The 19,761-nt window shown below is 34.4% G+C and overlaps 2 protein-coding genes across 2 annotated transcripts; one reads left to right on the forward strand and one right to left on the reverse strand.

Annotated features, from left to right (window-relative positions):
• Nucleotides 1-3,363: 3,363 nt before the first annotated feature.
• Nucleotides 3,364-16,474, forward strand: LOC129874078 (zinc finger CCCH domain-containing protein 44-like). Its single transcript, XM_055949303.1, has 11 exons — nt 3,364-3,935; nt 4,165-4,244; nt 7,659-7,846; nt 9,633-10,653; nt 10,749-10,876; nt 11,567-11,626; nt 11,711-11,761; nt 12,563-12,633; nt 13,508-13,662; nt 13,769-13,840; nt 13,919-16,474. Exons 1-11 carry the CDS (start codon nt 3,565-3,567, stop codon nt 15,988-15,990), a joined length of 4,269 nt encoding a protein of 1,422 aa, XP_055805278.1. The 5' UTR covers nt 3,364-3,564; the 3' UTR covers nt 15,991-16,474.
• Nucleotides 16,475-18,075: 1,601 nt separating this feature from the next.
• LOC129873473 (GATA transcription factor 5-like) lies at nt 18,076-19,381 on the reverse strand. Its single transcript, XM_055948576.1, has 3 exons — nt 19,214-19,381; nt 18,949-19,149; nt 18,076-18,874 (listed from the first exon to the last, which is right to left on the reverse strand). Exons 2-3 carry the CDS (start codon nt 19,144-19,146, stop codon nt 18,302-18,304), a joined length of 771 nt encoding a protein of 256 aa, XP_055804551.1. The 5' UTR covers nt 19,147-19,149; nt 19,214-19,381; the 3' UTR covers nt 18,076-18,301.
• Between the last annotated feature and the right edge of the window lie 380 nt (nt 19,382-19,761).

Raw genomic sequence — 19,761 nt, forward strand, 5'->3', positions numbered from 1 at the left:
GGGGACAAGTCAGGAATATTACTGCTGGATCGATGTAGATTGTTCCGCAGTGAGCTTAAACCTTCTTAAAGAGAGCGAGATATCTGTGCCTCAGCCTAAATATTTATTTATTCATTTTTATTTATTTTTATTTTCAACTGTAATTTATTGTAATCTATGATATATACACCAACAATATATATAACATTAAATTAATTAGTATTTTACTTGAATAAAAATAAATCATTTTATTTAGAGAAAATAAGTCTTAATTGTTTAATTTTCAAAATGTAATATAATATTTTAATATTGAGAAGTATATTAAATCTTATCTATTTTCGTACTATATATTAAAAGCATGAAGATTCTTAGATATGTTGATTGAACTTTTTGCACTTCATTAAACGACTCCACTTTTGATAACATTGTCTTTTACTAGTCTTCTCAAATTATTATTCAATCTTTTATTTATTTGATTATAAGATTCACTTTTGGATTAGAACTTCTATATAGTTACAAATTACTTTTGGTTTAGGACTATTCCACATAATTATTTTTTACAAATAATTATTATTAAATTATTATTCTAATATTTAAGACTTTGAAATTAATATTTAACATTATAACTATAAGTTTTCAACTTATTTGTAAAATATTAAAACTCCTAATATATAATAATTAAAATTGACTAAAATTTAAAATCAACTAAGATTTTACTCTATATTAATCACTTCCTTATTTAAACTGCTCATATTATTGTACCTAATATAATATATAAAAGGGTTGCTAATCTCTACCACTTTACTTACGAGATACGAATATAATATAACATATACTCACGAGATAAATATATCAATTTATATATATATATATATTACGTATAAGATAAGAAAATTTGATAGATGACTTTCGTTTTTTTTCATCGCAATATCAGATTATCATCTTCTATTTTATCATGATCCTTTATGTTATTTTTAATTATTATAGGTAGTTGTGTTATATTATTATACTTATATATTATGGAGTTTGATTTTACTTTACCTTATTATTTAAAGTGTGTTTTTATATCAATATCAATATAATTTTGACTTGTGAAATTATTGATGAAATTTTGCTCCATAATTAAGTGTGATGGTAAATTATCATGTTTCTCTGTAAGTAAAAAGTTGATACTTAATAATATAACATATACACAATAATTTTTTTATTTATATATTTATTATTAATAACGTAATATTTATATACACATACAAAACACATCTACTTAACTAGAATACTCAATAAACACAAACGCGGCCTATGTGCCGACTTTATATTCTAAAGTTCCATCTGGAGGAGGATATTTATCCTTTTTCAATTGTGACGAGTCAAAATTGCATATCGATAGTTGTCAACAAATGGTTGTAAATACAAGGCATCTTGTGTTACGTAAAGTTTGGATTTTGGCAAACCGCAATTGACTGGCTAAATTTACACATGATCATAATAATAATATGAGATAGTTAGGCAGTTGTTGTTCAAGGGGCTTCGTTTTTTTGAAAAAATTGTGGTGACTCACTTGCTCCAACCCAACTAATTAACTATTGTGACTCTCACTTCCACTACTTAAAAAAGCTAAGAATGGACCCCCTTTCTCCAAAGTTTCAACTTGTTAACGTGTTCCTAACACCTCCATAACCCACCTCATCACTAAACAACAACTCCAAATGTGTATGCCACTCCCTCCATTTATGTTAAGAAAAACTGCATTTCAATTTATTAGGCAAAATATTTATTCAAATTGAATCTAACTTAAGTTATTTATTTGGATTGAATCCATGATCCAAATTATTAATTCGATTGCCTTCTTATTTTTATTCACCGAATCATTGCTTCTTTATCCTCTATATCATTATTCATTAGAGTGTGTGTGTATATATATACTTTGATGATATATATTTATATATATACTTTGATACCATCAAGCAGTAATTGAGTAGTTTTTTCACTGAAACATTGTCTGTTATATATATATATATATATATACACTCTCTAATGGTATCAAAGAGTAATTGAGTAGTGTTTTTACTGCTTCTTCCTCTTTAAAACCATCAGAATATTTATATATTCCGATGGTGTCAAATAGTAAACGTGAAGTAGCAGTTAAAAACATGGGTTATGAAAGTAAGGGGGTAACTGCTTGCAAGTAGTTTCCCTTTTTGGGGTACCAGTGTTCTTTTCCCGTTTATTTTTGCTTCTTGTTTTGACCTTTTCAGTTTAATTGTCTCACTTTAATTTAGTACTTTCTTCGTCTTATTTTATATAACGTAGTTTGATTTGTATGGAGTTTAAAAAAGAAGAAAGACTTTTGAAAATTATGATATAAAATAAGTGATAGGTGTTTGACTATCAATCATTTCATTAAATATAAAATATATATTTTAAAGTTAAAATTATCACCAAAATTTTGAAATGTGTTATTTTTTTAATATTAACAAGATAAATAGTATTAAAACTACCCCTCAATATTGTTTTGTCAAAATTTATTTTTTCATTCTTCTAAATATATAACATTAAAATTTTTTCAATACATATTTTTAATTTTTAAACGAGTGGAAAATTTGAACAAAAATCTTAAACGATCCTATTAGTGCCTCATATCCTTAAACAGACCTTTGTATACAATTTTAAAACCATTAAACATTTTCACTTTTTTAATAATGATTATGCATAATCAAACACTTTCATGTGCGTAAAATCAAATTAGAGGGTGTAACAAATTTTATACCAAGTATTTTCATAATATATCAGGCTGTGCTCGAGGAGCCTTGCTCCTCTTCACGTGTAGGAGCATAACTAAAGTATCATTTACAAATTTGGCTGAATTTAATATCTTTTATTGAAATTTTATGAATTTATTTAATATTCTATTTGTTGTTGATCATTTTTTTTATACATATATTAAGAAATCATAAATAATAAAATAATTTTATCAATTCATCCTTTTAAAAAGGAATTAATTATAAAAATAATATGAAAAAAAATCAATTAATACTTTTTTAATTTAATAACGTAATCAACTAATATGAAATAACTATTTTTAATTTAATAACTAACTAATATAAAACAAACAAAAAAAATATATATTAGTTATTGATTAGAATCTAATAATTTAAAATTCATAAACTTGAAATTCTTATTTTCACATTAGCCAGTAATGAATTTTCACAAGTCGTATATTTAGGGGGCGAATCTTAGATAGGGCATCGCACATATTTCTATGCGTATTCACAAGTTTTTACACGTCATGTATCTCCTTGTGTATTCACAAGTCGTGTGAAGCCCTCTCAGCCGGGTCCCCACCACTTTCCTATTTGTTTTTTTCCGCATACACATTTTACACACACTAGACTCTGCCAAACAGGGCCCAACCACCGTCCCCTATCCCTTTTCTCTCTAACTCTTTCCCTTCCCGTCTCAGAAATTTCCACGTACTCGAACAACTTCCTTCGCATGGTCAATGATCACTTTTCCGATCACTTGCTCCCGCCGGCCAATTCACCAACCTAGGTTTTCATAACTCTTTCCTTCACAACTCAATTCCTCATGGACGATAATGATTCCAGCCCGCCGATGTACCGCTCCTGTGTAGAAGAACCTCAGAGTCAAAGGTTGCACGACGACGCCGCATCGACAGTAGAACATTGCACTTCAATTCAGGATATGGAAGACAAGAAGCTGGTCGGAGTTCCGGGAGCGATGTCCGCGGTTGCTGCTGAAAATTCTAATTCTCCGGCGAAGTTGAAGACGCCGATGGATAACGGGATCGGCTACGACGAGAAGATGAAGCGAGGACGGCCGCCACGTGGAGCAGTGGTTAAAGCTCTGCAATCGAAGAGACAGCGAGAGGAAGAGGAAGGGGAAGATGTCTGCTTTATTTGTTTCGATGGTGGTTCTCTTGTCTTATGCGATCGCAAGTGAGTAAAGAAGGCGTTTTTCAGTGTTCGCACTAATCAATTTTTTTTTGTCTCCTTTTCCATTTTGAATCGTTTTCTCGCCAAGTTTGCTGGCTTTTTTCAGCTTAAAATTGATATAGTTGTTCGTAAAAGTGCTTTTTCTAATTAATTCCAAATTGTTTTCGTAATAGCTTGAGATTGAGAAGTAGCTGATTGATTGTATTGATTATTGTTTTTCTTAACTGTAAAGGGGGTGTCCGAAGGCATACCATCCAGCTTGTATTAAGCGGGATGAGGCATTTTTCCGCTCCAAAGCTAAATGGAACTGCGGTATGTATCTCTGCTTCTACATGAACTTAAAGAACCTGTTTATTTCATTTAGTCCTCTGGGCTTGGATTGTTGGTCCCATCTCTGTTTATTGCACCTCATTTATGAATTTTGTCTTGGATGTGCAATTGCTAGTTAGTCCATTTGGAACATGGACTTAAATATCAGGCAAGGTCATGCAGATTTCTGTTTGATGGTAGATTTAATCCATGAGTGACACATTACAGGCTCTAATGTCATATCACTTGTGCATCTGGCATTTAGTTAAGCTTTTTGCATATAAAGGTGACCATGCTACTGTAGTGGCACCAAAAACTCATAGATAAGGTGCAAATAAACTGAAGGCAGGTGGTTGTGCACAATGAAAATGGTAAGCGGCACTTCAATTACTTCCTCGTACTGCTATTTTGTAGATATCTAAGAAGCGAGATGCTGGATCCTTCATTTTACTTCTGCTTTGTAAGTCATCATAAGTTGGCCCAGAAAAGAACAGCATTACATCAATCACTATGGCAAAAATCATCATTTCTCATCGTAACAACATCAAGATTAGTACTTATTTATACTTTTTTGACAATTACTAGTACTTATTTATAACTTCTGTGTATACAAACTTATATTCACATCCAAATATGTAGCAAACACGTAAAATGAAAACATGTGTGCTAGCTAAGAGAAGTCATAAAATTATTTGAGTGAAGACTCGAATATGGAAACAAAGAGCAGTGAGTGCCCAACCAACCGATAGCACGGTGTCTATGTCAGTAGAGAGAGTGAGAAAGGAAGGCACATATGCAGTTGAAAGAAACAATTTGGAGTTCATTCAGGAATGGATAGAAGGAGGAACACTAGGAAGAGTATCCTAGTTCGTTCTCTTGTAGTCCTATCACATACGCAAATAGAGAGCAGTGCAAGTAGCCATCGTGTTGAAATGAGCATATTGGAATTTTTAGCTGCAATTGGGATTTATGAATTTGAAGGAACAGGTTTTAATCCATTCGATCCATCAAAATCGATCAATATCGACATGATTCACAATAGTTGACGTACTAACTAGTATCATGTGTATATTTTCTATTGTAATCATGATCGGTACCCATGTTTTGTACTCTATATTTGTAACATGTTCGAAATGGTTGCTACTTCCGAACATTTTCTTTTTTGGGACGTGAAGACCTGAAGATAATCTTTCGCAGCCCTGCCTTACTATTGCTGATAACCTTTTTTTTTTTGACAATTCTGTTGCTGATAACCTTACTTATCCTACAACAACACCAACAGTCCAACACCAACTGTGCCTCCCAATTCTAAGCTAGTTGGGGGATTAAATTAAAAGAGACTTTTGAGAGTGTAAATAAAAAAAATAGGACACAAGTCTTAAAAATGAAGTAAAAGGGACTCTTCTTTAATTAGTGATAATGACACATATTTTAAGAACCCACAAGTTTTTTTAATTTACAAAAGACCCCTCTCTTTTTTACCCTGCCCCTCATCCACCCCTCAGCCTCATCCTCCCCCAACCTCCCCTCCTCCACGTCATCATCACCTCCAAACAACTGGCAGATGTTTAAACATTTGTCTAAACAACTAACAAATGTTTTCATGTCTCGATCTTCAAAACAATTAGCAAATATTTTCATATCTCTCCAAACAACTAGCTGATATTTAAAATATTCTCATTGTTTTAACTAAAGAATCATAAAAAACACCTAAACAACTTAGGGTTGTTTAAATATCTTCTGGTTGTTTGAACTAAACAACTTCTGGTTGTTTAAACAATTTTTGGTTGTTTAAACAACTTCTGTTGTTTGAACTAAACAACTTAGGGTTGTTTAAACAATTTTTGGTTGCTTGAACGACTCCTGTTTATATAAACAACATATCAATTTTTTTTATAATTTTCACAATCAAATCGGAGTGAAGAAAAAATGAGGATGACAACATCCGAAGAAGAAGAAGATGAAAACACAAAAAGTTTGAAAAGAAAGAAAAAAACGGAGAAGAAAAAAGGCAAAGAAGTTAAGGAAGAAGAAGATGAAAGGGAAAAGGAACAAGAAAAGAAGAAAAAGAGCGATTAGTAAAAAAAAGAGATGGAGGGAATAAGAAATTTTGAATTTTGAAATATGAAAGAGGAGACTTTTTGGGGTTGTGTTTTTGATCTTTTAATTTTTTACCCTAAGTTTACAAATATTTTAAATCAACCCCACTTCTTCATAATTAACCCCTAATTAAATATTTATAACAAAAGAAAAGAAAAAAAAATAGAAATCCCCTATTCTTCATTCCACTCGCAAAAGTCTCTTTTAGCTCATTTTCCCTAGAGTTAGAGTCGATTATATGAATCCTCACTCCAATTGGACCCATTCCATTCAAATATTCAATAACCATCTCACTCTCTTTGTTCCGTTTTCCTTTATCTTTGCACTCTTCAAAAAGAATTTTGAAAACATATTTTCACATTGGGATAAATCTCAAATCTTAATGCAAAATTGGAAAAAGAAAAAAAGAAACTAAACCTCCACGACAGAGAGAGAAACAAGGATCAGATTCCTTTTAAAAATTAAAACAAATAAAAAAATGAACAAGGGTCAGATTATTTGATTAAACTAAACCTTAAGCAATCTGAGTAAATGGTACCATAGGAAAATGATAAATTGAACTATGCCTAAGCTGTGAATTACATCGAATAGTGTTGTCTTTTGGATTGCTCAAGCGAAACCTTGGTGTAATTTACTCAATAAAACCATTAGTTTTCATCATTGTTACGTTAGAACAAGCTGCAAAGAATCTGTAAGTCTAAAGTGGATAAAGACTGATTTTGAAATATTATTTAGTATACCATACTAATAGTTAATGTGATCGAAGGCATTCTCTTTGTTGAGCAGTGTAACCCACCTACCATCGTCATTTTCTGTGTGAATATATGTATGTATGTATACATTCCACATGCACAACATATACACTGACTGTCTATGAATGTGTGTGTGTGTGTGTGTGTGCAATCGAAGACACTTTGATGATGTGCATGATATATGGAGAATCTATATTCACAGCAGGGGTGCAACCACAAACATATATTGAACACCAAATATACATGAGAATATTGCTGATTAGCATGTGTAGTGCTGAGTATTTTTTCTATTTCATTTCAAGATGGTACATATTTTTTTTTGAACTTCAAAGGATTCATTTTTCCCAATGTGTTATGTTTGAATTTTTGGTCAGCAATGTTCATGAACAATTAAGTCAATAATAGAAAATGATAAGATTCTTAAACTATAAGTCTTGAAGTTGTTGCTTAAAGTTATAATGAAATAGAATATCATTAAAGATGCATATGATGTTCTATTGATTATCACATCACCACCTCCAAATGTTTGCATGACATAACATTCTCAAATTACCTTTATTTTCAGGTTGGCATGTTTGTAGTGTATGTCAAAAGGCTTCCCACTATATGTGCTATACTTGTACATATTCGGTGTGCAAAGGATGTACAGAAAATGCTGATTTCTTCTGTGTTCGAAGAAACAAAGGCTTTTGCTCAACATGCATGAGAATTATCATGCTGATTGAGAATATAGACCAAGGGATCAAGGAGATGGTATGTTGTGCCCCATAATCTCATTGCTGATTATTAATTTCACATTTCATTGTATCATCAAGTCTAGATACCAAGATATCCCCTCAGACTTGGTGGGATTTGTCAGTTAGACACCCACACTTAGCTAGTGACCAGATATGTACCTCTATTTGAAAAAATTGTGATCAAGTGTGTTCCACTTAAATCTGAGCGTGTGAGGCCTTAATCATATGATTTTTCTCTTCTCCCTTTTTAAGAATAATATTGAATTTTGCATGGACCTCATCCTTCCACCCTTTTACTAGAAACTTTCATGGCTTACTCCAATTTACTTGTGCAATTAGCTCAAACATCTATTTTATCGCTTGACAACAATAAGATGACAGGAACAACTTTCAGTCAAATTGGCAGGTTAAAGGCACCCCTCAGGTTAAATCCCAGATTCTATTGCAGGACTACCAAATCTTCGGAACCTTAGTTTATCTAGAAATGCTCTCTTAGATTCTTTGCCTATTGCCTTCTCCATACCCTCCCTTCAACTCTGTCAATATACCTTTCTTATAACAATTTGTATAGTTTCAATTTGGGAACAGTGCCAGAATGGATTAGAAACCGAGAACTTTCTGATTCAACTTATCACACTGTAAGCTTCGTGGGACACTTCCAAATTTCACAACGCTTAATTCCGTCAACACCATAGACTTATCAGCTAACTTCTCCATGGAAGGTATATCAAATTTCTTTGCACATATGTCAAGCTTGCAAAAGGGAAAGATATCACACAACCTGTTTAGAACTGATGTTACTGGGTTTAAATTTCCGATGGAATTTCACCTCTTGACCTCTGTTCAAACAAGCTTTTCGGGTCTCTTTCAAAGATGTTAACCAACAACCAACCAATCAACAAGACAAGTAAATTCTTTGAGGCAATTAAGACCTCGAACAATCAACTTTCTGGGAACATCGTAAAGTTCATTGGTGGCTTAAACAGGGAAGAGACCACCAACGGATATCAGAGAATGGCCACCTTCAAACAACTGGAAATCATGGCCAGAAAATGTTCTCTGGCAACAAGCCAACTTCTCTCCTGTAACATATTCTTTTCCTTCCCCAAAATTCATGGCGGATGCTTGGAGTTGTTTTGAGGTTCAGTAGGATATTTGTAGGTAGTTTTTTATTTTTTAAATATAATTATAGGTGGCATTTTTATAGGAAAATATTACACGTGACATTTGTTGATTTGTTCAGCCGTCATATCAACAGTGAATGTTTTCACGTGTGAACATAGGTGTCCACGAGACACAACTCTGCCAGGTAGAGGTATTTAACTGGTCACTAGCTAATGGAGTGTTTAAACAATTCGTACCAAGTTTGAGGGGCTACCTAGATACTTGGCCTTTCACTACTTTTTTCTATTTTGAGTAAGAGGCATTCTCCTGACGATTAATCCCTTTGACCTAGATACTTGGCCTTTCATTACTTTATTCTATTTTGAGTAAGAGGCATTCTCCTGACGATTAATCCCTTTGCCTGTGAATATATAAAGAATGTCACATTCTCCAGGAACAGATCTAATCATCAGTTCTAATTACTAAACTTTTGCAGACATTTTTCCTATCATGCCTTGCCAGATTTGTAAATAATTACATAAAGAAAGAAATTATTTAATGGAAGTTTTCTTCTCAGATAGTATTACTGTGTACTTTTTCATTTTCTTTTCCTTCTGCAGGAAAAAAAAGAAGGAATCTTGGTTTTTGACACTTGTCTGCCATTTGTATTTAACTTTGTGTGCCTGAAATCTTTTCAGGTTCAAGTAGATTTTGATGACAAAAGCAGCTGGGAGTATCTATTCAAGGTATATTGGATGTACTTAAAAGAAAAATTATCATTAACACAAAGTGAACTTATTCAAGCTAAAAAGCCCTGGAAAGGATCAGATGCAGTACATGCTAAGAAACAGCGACTACCTTTTGGTCATACTGTTGCATTTGATGGAAAAGGTATTGTGGGCAAGTCTTTTGACCATCTGGAGCTGAAAAAACCCAAACAATTGCTGGAGCCACCTTGCAAGGATCCTCCGATCACTGAAATCCAAACCATTGCTGAGGCTGAAAATGTAAGTTGTCCTGGTTGTACTCCACAGTTGGAGCAAATGCAGCCCACAGAACTAGAGTTACGGAGGAAAGATTCTTTAAAGAAAGAAGAAGTGAGTGATTCCATGGGGACATCATTGAATGGTTGCATGGAATGGGCGTCCAAAGAGCTTTTGGAGTTTGTTGCACACATGAAGAATGGCGATACTTCTGCTCTATCACATTTTGAGGTCCAGGCACTATTACTAGAGTACATAAAGAGAAATAATCTTCGAGATCCTCATCAGAAAAGTCAAATAATTTGTGATTCGAGGCTCAAAAGTCTATTTGGAAAACATCGTGCTGGCCACATAGAAATGCTAAAGCTTCTTGAGTTTCACTTTCTGATAAAGGAGGATTCGCAGAGGAGTGCATTTATACCAGCTGGAATTGTTGGAAATGTTACTAGTCGTGTGGAGGCTGATGATAATAATGATATCTCATTCTTGATGAATAAAGCTAAGAAACGTAAATCGCGTAGACACACCGAAGAAAGTTTAGTGCAGATAAATCTAGATGAGTATGCAGCAATTGATGCTCATAACATCAATCTCATATATTTGCGCCGTGATTTGATGGAGAGTCTTATTGAAGATATGAAAAAGTTCCAAGGCAGAGTTATTGGCTCAGTTGTCCGGATAAGAATATCTGGTAACAATCAGAAGCAAGATATGTACAGGCTTGTCCATGTCGTAGGTACTGATATTTCTTAAAAGCTTTTGTTAACTACTCATGATGGTATAACTAAGATTCGAATCTAGATTCCAGAGCACATAATTTCTTCAACTCAGGTACAAGCAAGGCGGTTGTTCCATATAAGATTGGGGATAAGACTGCTGATGTATTGCTTGAAGTCTTAAACTTAAACAAGAAAGAGATTGTTCCTATTGATTCTATTTCAAATCAAGATTTCTCTGAGGTAATTAGATACAAGTGATTCTTCCTTGTTCACTACTTCGAGTTGCAAGATTGTTGCATTTATTAATGAATAGCTTCATTTTCATGTCTACAAATGGTACATAAACCTTTTTTCTCTTTGTTCTGCGAAGAAAAATATACTTTGGACCTAACTTAATCCCCAAAAGTTAGCTCCAGAGATCTGGATTGTCCATGATCATATAAAGAAATTACAGTCCATTCCCTCATCCAATGTGTTCACTCTAACATCTTTCGGTATGCTCAGCGTTGTTAAGAGTAATGATAGCATAATTTGGGTCCCTACAATGGTTAGTCTAGTACCAGGGATGAGTTTGCCTTTTATATGTTAAGGAAAATGGACCTTGGACCTAACTCTATCCCTAAAGTTAACTCGTGAGGAATACTGTTTGGAACCATATGAAGAGACTACCAAAAATACTATAGCTTAGTGATATTACAATAAGTGTGGATTCAATTAGGTCTGTTCCAATTCTCTTTAATTGTCTCCTGTGTAATAATAAAAAGTTTTTTTTTGAAGTGACTACCACTCATACCTTCAACAAAGTGGGTCTCTCAAGTACTACTTTGTCACCTTAATATGTTTTCCCTGTATAGGGTATATGGGTATTTCAGCAGGTGAGACTGGTGTTGATTTGGATAATTTCTTAATCATTTATTGGCATTTCTTCAGGATGAATGCAGAAGATTACGTCAGATTATAAAATGTGGGCTTGTAAAGCGGCTGACCATAGTAAGTGTTGAACCTGATGTCACTTTTAAGTTTTCTTTAGTATATCACAATGACTGACTAAATGATGCTTATTCTTCAACATAGGGTGAGATACAGAAGAAAGCAATGGAACTGCGTGCAGTGAAACTCAATGATGTATGTCAGTTGCTTTTCAATAGTGATCACACCTTTTCATTATTCATTGCAATTTTCTCTATCAGTATATGTAGATGGACATGTTTCCCTTAATAAAATGGCCATGCAAATTTAATTGGAATGATAATGAATGGGCCACAAGAAATTGGAATGGGAGGAGCATAATTAAGTCTTTAAGATTTCCTTTTCTTTTAGATCATATTTAATGATCTTTGATATGAGTGTTTCATTTGGGTATAATTCAATACTTATTTAATTTTAGCAAGCTTTTGCATGACTTTGAAGGGCCTAAATGAAGTTCTAATACCTATGTATCTCGTTAGGCAAGTAAGGCAAGGAAGAGGCCATGTCACATAGTGTATTAATAATATTTTGTATTGAAACCAGTATTGGGAGATAGAAATATTTCACTTGGTCATAATTTAATTGCAACAGAGAGGAATTGGTATAGTTGGATCTTTTAAAATATGTTTAAATGTTTTCCTTCCTTTTCGAATCTTTTGTGCTTCAAAATTGAGTAGTGTCTAAAGCACAAAAATTGCTTCCAAAAGAATGAAAATGTATTGATTTCTGAATGGTAACTAATATACACATTTTGTTACTCTACATTCCAAAGTAGGTAAACTATTCCGACTCATAAACATAACGTAGGTAAAATGTTGTAGCTACTCTCATGGAACTTAAATATTTTTGTATTCGAAGATTTTTTATATACTGTCACTGTTACTATTTTTAAAAAAAGATGTCATATAGGCTGTGTTGTGATGGGCTTTTACTTCTTTATTTTCGATAAAAGAACAGTCTCTGGAAGAAGAGATACTGCGACTCAACAATCTTCGTGATAGAGCAAGTGAGAAAGGGCGTAAGAAAGAATATCCTTTCCTCTGTTGAAACAGTTTACCTCTATATATTGTTATCTCAAGATCAGATTGATGGCTCCAATTGACATAGCAGAGACTATTTTAAAACTTCTGTGTTTTTCTTCTTTTCTCTTGCTCCACACTTTTTTTTGACAGTTCCATATGTTTCTGTCTGTTTACCTTGGCAAATGGATAATTTAGTTTATAAGCATGATGGAAAGAAAAAAGGAGTAGGTCAGAAACAGGGACATGAACTAATTTAAATTGCAATGAGAAGGTTGGTCCAAACAGGGATATTACTAATTTGAATTACATTTCAATGTGATTGAAGTTACTTTAAAGAAAAAAAATTAAGAGTAAAATGCAAGTACTTATTTTTTGTCTCATTATTATAAGCAGATGGATAAATTTACTTGGTATAAATAGGAGTGCTTCTCAAAATTCTATAATTATTTTGAAAAGGTTGCGACTATTTTTGCTAGTCAGGATCTTCACATACATTAGTAACCATTTTTTATGTACTCTAAACACATTTTAAAATTGAATCACTCGTATTTACTTTTTCTTTCTGCAATCACCTCTTATAAATTGCATAAATGATAATGTGTTATACAAAAATTACTTAACCTATAGAAATGCGCAAACTAAATCTTTTACAATGACTTAGAGTGAACCATGAAATTGCTGCTGGATCATAGTGGTGTTGTTAACTCACAATTTTCAGTTCAACATTGGGAGATTTATTAGATCTCGCTGTAAAAGATCGATTTCAATATTCTTCTTTGGAAAAGAGCATATGATTTCAATATCTATGGATATCATTTTAAATTGGAATATTGGATAAGACTTTGAGCATGGGTATGAGGATTTCCTTGACACTTCCCACGCTCAGAGAATGTGTAGAGAAACTAGAGCTTCTGAAAACGCCTGAGGAACATCAGCGGAGGCTACTTGCAATTCCAGAAGTGCATGCTGATCCAAAGATGGATCCTAATTATGAAACTGAAGAAGATGCTAGAGAATCTGATGACAAAAAACAAGGTAACATCATTTTGTTTTTAGCAACTCTTTTCCAATATATTGGTGATATTTTTATATTGGGCGCTATTTGAAAGATTTGCTTACTGTTGATGGTAATGTAATGCAGTTGAATATGGGGTGCCAAGATACACTAGATTTTGTAGAAGGGAAGACACGTCTATGTCTTCATGGAGGAAAGGTGAGGTGGTTGTACTAGCAAGTCTTTCAAAAGTTGATTCTTCGTGAACTAAGTAGAATCTTTATAATTTTTATCCAGATAAAGAGGGATCTATCATGGCTCGATGTAAAGTGATTGAAAAAAGAGAGGCTCATGGAAATATTATGAAGAAGCTAGGGAATCAAGGTACTGCATGTCAGGTTGTGGATAGGTCTGCATCTGAAACTTCAATTACAAGCTTCTCTACAGTGAACTCAACATCCACTAACAATAGTGATACAGACAAGTTGTGGCATTACCGTGATCCTAATGGTAGAATACAAGGACCATTTTCAGTGACGCAATTGAGGAAATGGAATAGGTCGGGGCTTTTCCCACTTGATATGAGGATATGGACAAATGGTGAACATGATGACTCCGTACTTCTAACTAATGCACTAAAAGGGCTGTTCCATAAAGCCCCTCAGGTGCATGAAGAGGTTTCACACAAGTCTCAGGAGCTTGGTGCTGCTTCTGTTAACAGTGGTGTTGGGTGGTGTGGAAGTGCAACTGGAATAGGGAGAGAATGTGGAGAGGAGGTACCTTGGCACCTCCGTATTACAAATAACCATTCTAATGATATCACTGAGACTACAAGGATGGATGTGCTCTCCTCATCTTCCCCACAATGTTTGGACTTGAATAATTCTTATTCTGACAAACCCCATCCATCCACCCCAGAACCTTCATCTAGTCATGGGAACGTGCGCGGAGCTCCTTTGCATGGGAAAAGATGCCATGAAATTGTTGAATTTAAGTCCAGTACAGGTCATATGGTTCAGGACTCTAGAAGCACAATGTCTCAGATATCTGATGGCTGCAACCATAGTATGCAATCTCACAGTCAGAGGCATTTAGGGCAGTCTTGTGGACAGAATTGGGAATCCTCAAACAGTAATAGAAGTTCAGTTAACATGACTTCTGGATCTAGTCTTGCTTCAGTTACCAAGTCAAGTGATTCATTTGAACAGAAAGGTATCACGAGTTATCCGGATCTGCCCAGTCCAACCCCCAAAACAAGCTATGACGATGTTGAAGCTCAGGCTGCTGAAGAGCTACTTTCTTTGAGTTTGGTTGTTCCAGTTTGTGCTTCAAATATCCAGGATTTGCCAAGTCCTACACCAGAATTGGAAGAAGAAGATCCAGTTGGGCAGGCTGCAGCAAACAAAGATTCTTTAACTTCTAGTTTTCCTGTTCAGGATTCAGGCCCTAGTTGGAGCAGTGCTTCTAGTCTGGTGATCGATGGGGCCCAACTTCCTGAAATAGCTAATGGATTGGGTGGATATTCAGCAGCTGCGAAACCATCTATAGACTCTGATCTTATCTCTGATTCTGCACTGAAACCAGCTGAAGCAGTGGGTGATCATGTCGACACACCTACATCAGATGCCAACCAACTTAATAATAATTCCTCATCTCATCCAATCTCAAACTTCTCCGATTGGCGAGCAATCTTTGTTGAGCCAATAGAGTTCAGCACTTTAGATGAGGAATCCATGTCAGACCTATTAGCTGAAGTTGATGCAATGGAATCTCAAACTAAAAGTGGTATGGGTTCACCAACCTCAGCCGTCAGGTTCTATGAGGACACAATATCTGTATGTAAAAGTGACTTTTTCAGCTTTTTGGAGGAGCTTAGTCCCACACCTGACCCTGCAAAAAATGATGCCTTGAGCTCCACTGAAGATATACAATTACCTTGTCAATCCTCTCTGACAGATGAACTAACAAGGTCATCACATGCAGCTTTTGATCCTTTTAAGAGGTCTAGCAGGACTTCATCTTCTAGCAGTGACGGAGAAACAAAGTCAGCTGATGTTTCCTTTTCCCAGGGGCAAACTGGGTCCAATGTACATACACCTTTCACCACAAGCAAAACTGCAGTTTCAGTCATCAGCCAGAGTACTGAAGTGGAAGCTATAACCACCGACTGTCGTACAGCACCTGGAAACATGACTTGCGGTGGACCAGTTCAGGGATTTACAAATGTTAATCAAGGTAGCAGCATGGGGACTGCATGGGGACATTCAAATACGAATGATTCCCCTTTCACTGGGAATCCATTGTCTGAAAGCCAGTGTAATACTCAGGGGAGAGGTCTGGTGGTCCAAGAGACCGGGTTATTCCCGTAGGGGACTCGGGATTTGGAAGGGATAGGTAATTGTGCTGCAGACAGCCATTTGGTGGCAGGGGATACTCTGAACCTCCTCCAAAGGACAATGTGTTTGCAAATTTTATGAGAGTGGACATTGCAAGACGGGAGCTTCATGCGACTATTTGCACCTTTGAAGGTATGAATTTAAAGGTGAATTCGAACAACCATTTTTTTTAGTAGGATGATCAAGATGTAGCTAAAATATTAGTATAATTTAACTGATTAAATTTCAGTGAAAGAAGGCCAGATACAAAAAGAATTCCCACTGAACCATAATGTTAACCAGGTAGAAACTAGACCCTAAAGCAGACAAAAATAATTGTATCATTCTTGTATTTGATCCTGAAATTGTTGCTCTTTGTACAAACTACAGCAGTGAATTGATGATAATCAAGAATTTGTACGTATACATTAGAGAGAAGAGCTTCTGCTCTTTCGAGATTGATTATTTTTCACCCTCATTCTTGTTGCCAATTCTAAGGAACTAGTACAATATACTTGGGGTAAATTTCCATTTCTGCTGTAAATTTTGGGGATAGCTCGTGAGGATAGTTCCTTTGGAAGTCTTATAATGGCAACAGCCACACATTTTGACAGTTACATTACAGCATTTTTTTGGAATCACGAAAGCACTATTTTGTTGGTGGTATTCCTCCTTATTGGTCAGTTGTAGACAGGTTGATGAATCACTGATCAACCTGAAGGGATTAGCTAGTTGACAGCACTCAGCAGGCGTACAAAATCAAGTACTGTATTAGTCTAGAGATTTGAAGGTGGGTCAATTTTATTTTAAGATTTATAATCAATAAAATTGAGGAAAGTTAGAAAGGAGATTCGATAATGTTATTTTTTGTTTAATTTAATTTGAAATGAAGTACAAATTCCAAAAATGGAAAAAAGACAGAACAAGTTTTGAGCTACTGTTATTGTTGAATCTAATTTGACGAACCAATCTTTGGAGGCTTGGTTACAGTACACTGTACATTCATTAATTCAACTTGTTCAAAATTGAACCAAGAGTACATTTATTCATTCTTGGTTGGAGGCATTTATTATACTAAGCTTAACAAGCGGTACGTTAAGCACCAAGTTTAGAAGTTAATGAACATGTTTGGCGTTAAAAGGTTAATAACAAGCCCGTCTAGCTCAGTTGGTTTACCAAAAAGCCGAAAGGAATTCCATGTGAGAAAAACTTGTCTAAATTCTCCTACTAAGCAAAAGGGATTCTAAAAAGAAAACCTGACATTTTTTGACATATTGGTAACATAAATTTCCCCAGTTTTACCACAAAGCCTAGATATATCGATTCTGACAAACGAGTAAGGTCCACATCAACAATCCACAACAGAAAACAAAATCCTACTCTTTTCAGCTTTATCACCGAATTTAGACCTAACTAATTTGTTAGGATTCGCTTACGTTTGGACTCTCGAGAATTGCAAATTTGGTAGCCTGTATAAGTTGTCACTTTTTTTTTTAAAAGTTAGTATAAAAAAAAAATAACATATTTTTATATTAAGTAACAATTTAACTTTAAAATATCTATTTTATCCTTAATGAAATGATTTGTAGTTATACAAATATCTATCACTTATTTTGGATCACACATTTTAAAATTTTTTTTTTAAAAATTCCGTGTCAAGTCAAACTAACTCATATAAAATGAAACGATGGAAGTATTAAATATGGTGTATTTATACGGTGATTGATTTGGTGTATGAAAAATAATATATATTACATAATTTCTAAATATATATATACATCCTCCACAAATATAGTGAAAAAGAATTTTAAGGGTCAATTGTATTTTTAATCATGCTAATACATACGTTAAAATTCTTTACATTGATTTTTCATATATTAATTATATATATTTTAATATCAAATATGATATTAATAATACTTTTTTTTAATGCGCTCTATCACATGAATCCTTAGTAATGTGTATTACTCTCTGAAGTCATATTGATTTTCTCATTTGAAAGGACAACTAATATCATACTAGTGTCCTATATGCTTTTAATTTTCCTTGTCAATTATCTATAATGAGCTCAATAGAATCTATGTTTGAAAATTATAACATATGGTATTAAACTTTAAACTCAAATGACCCAAAGTTTCAAAAGTAGTACATAGAGGTCAGTGCTTTTTTCTTTTAAATTTGTTCGTTTGGATTTCTGCACTAACACTTAGAAGTTCAAAACCCTACCTTGAAAAATAAAATTTCCTAAACTTGAAAATAATAATAAAAATTCCTTAAAACTCTACAGTTCTACTAATTAAATCCTTCAAAAACTCTGAACCGGCGAACCCGGTTCAGTTTCCTTCTTCTGCCGCATTTCCAAAACTTTCCGGTGACTGTTCGAGTGTAACCCGGACGAAAACGTCGGACTACTTGCCGGCCGGTATTCTGGTAAGAGACGACCGGATTTAAAACGGACTCCACATGCATTACAAAGAGTTTTCTCACCTAATGGACCGGTCCGCCATAGTGGGGTTTTCTGCACACCACAATGGCTGCACTGTTTTGCCCCAATTCCTGCCCGTTTCTCCATCTTCTTCTTTGGTTTCCTCGCCGGAGGTTTATTTTCTACCGACTCCGATAATTGACCCCAAAAATTGTTAGCCGTAGTGGAGGAAGAGGTTGAAAATGACATTGGCCAAATTCGGATACTAGTTTTCTCTTGTTCTGCACCAAACGGACCGGTGAAACAGGACTTCTCTCGGACTGGAATTTCTGCGTCTGGATGGACTTTGAGAGCTTTTTCCGGTAGATTTCCGGCAGAGTATGTAAGTGAATACTCCGAAAATGAATCTTCCACGAAATGAGATAGCCATTCGAGGTTATCCAAATCAGCCCCCTGCAGAAAGGGTTTATGCATTCAAAAGAAATAACTTTGTTTTATTTCACAAAAAGGGAGGGGGCTAAGCTTACAGGAAGGCTGAGTTCACCAAAATCTTGTTTCACAGAAGGAATAGGAGACTTGTTGGTTATTGTTTCCTTATTCTCTGTCGGGTTCGGCTTGTTATCATCTCCTTCATCTTCAGGGAAGCCATTGGATAAGTCAAGGAAGTCGTCGACGAACAAGTCATCGCCGGAAACAAAGGTTTGACAGTTGCCGGAGTAATCCATTTCCTGTTCAAAAAATAGTTAGTTATACAGTATAAAAATCTGAAAATAAGGGTGAAGTAGGAATTACCAGCAAAAATGGTGAGACAGAAGAAGAATAGGATAAAGTAAAAGGGGATTGAGTTGGGAATTGCGTTAGGTAAAGAATTGAATGGGGGCGGGCAGAAGGGACAGGGGAGAGGACGAAACACAGGAAATTTACACTTTGTCCTTTGGAAACGTAACTTGCCCTTTGCCTAAATATTTTTCTTTATGTGTAACGTACCCTTATCGACTTGCGTTGTGTTAGGACTTTTTTGGATTTCGTCATAGATTTGAAGTTAAAATTTTTAAAATTTTTTAGTATTGAAAATTATGATTTTTGGAATGTGAGCGTAAAATTAAATTCAATTTCAAAATTGATTTGAACTAGTTTTTGGAAACTTGAAAGTATTCAACAATCAGATATTTTTAAAATATGATTAAATTTTATGATCAAATAGATATTTCAAGATAAATTATCAAAATTTGATTCAAAATTCATGATTAAATACTAGCTTAGATTCAAGTTTCGAGTATGAAATTATCATCTTAAAAAACACTTTTTCCTTAAATAAATTTTATATGGTATAAATTTAA

This window comes from Solanum dulcamara, chromosome 11, assembly GCF_947179165.1.
Source record: "Solanum dulcamara chromosome 11, daSolDulc1.2, whole genome shotgun sequence".
NCBI lineage: Eukaryota > Viridiplantae > Streptophyta > Magnoliopsida > Solanales > Solanaceae > Solanum > Solanum dulcamara.

Bases quoted from the DNA above. Each gene is read 5' to 3' on its own strand.
- LOC129874078 (XM_055949303.1), top strand. From the start codon at position 3,565: ATGGACGATAATGATTCCAGCCCGCCGATGTACCGCTCCTGTGTAGAA. The intron at 4,245-7,658 runs GTATGTATCTCT...CTTTATTTTCAG, and splicing joins CAAAGCTAAATGGAACTGCG to GTTGGCATGTTTGTAGTGTA. The intron at 11,627-11,710 runs GTAAGTGTTGAA...TCTTCAACATAG, and splicing joins TTGTAAAGCGGCTGACCATA to GGTGAGATACAGAAGAAAGC.
- LOC129873473 (XM_055948576.1), bottom strand. From the start codon at position 19,146: ATGGATTACTCCGGCAACTGTCAAACCTTTGTTTCCGGCGATGACTTG. The intron at 18,875-18,948 runs GTAAGCTTAGCC...CCCTTTCTGCAG, and splicing joins TTGGTGAACTCAGCCTTCCT to GGGGCTGATTTGGATAACCT.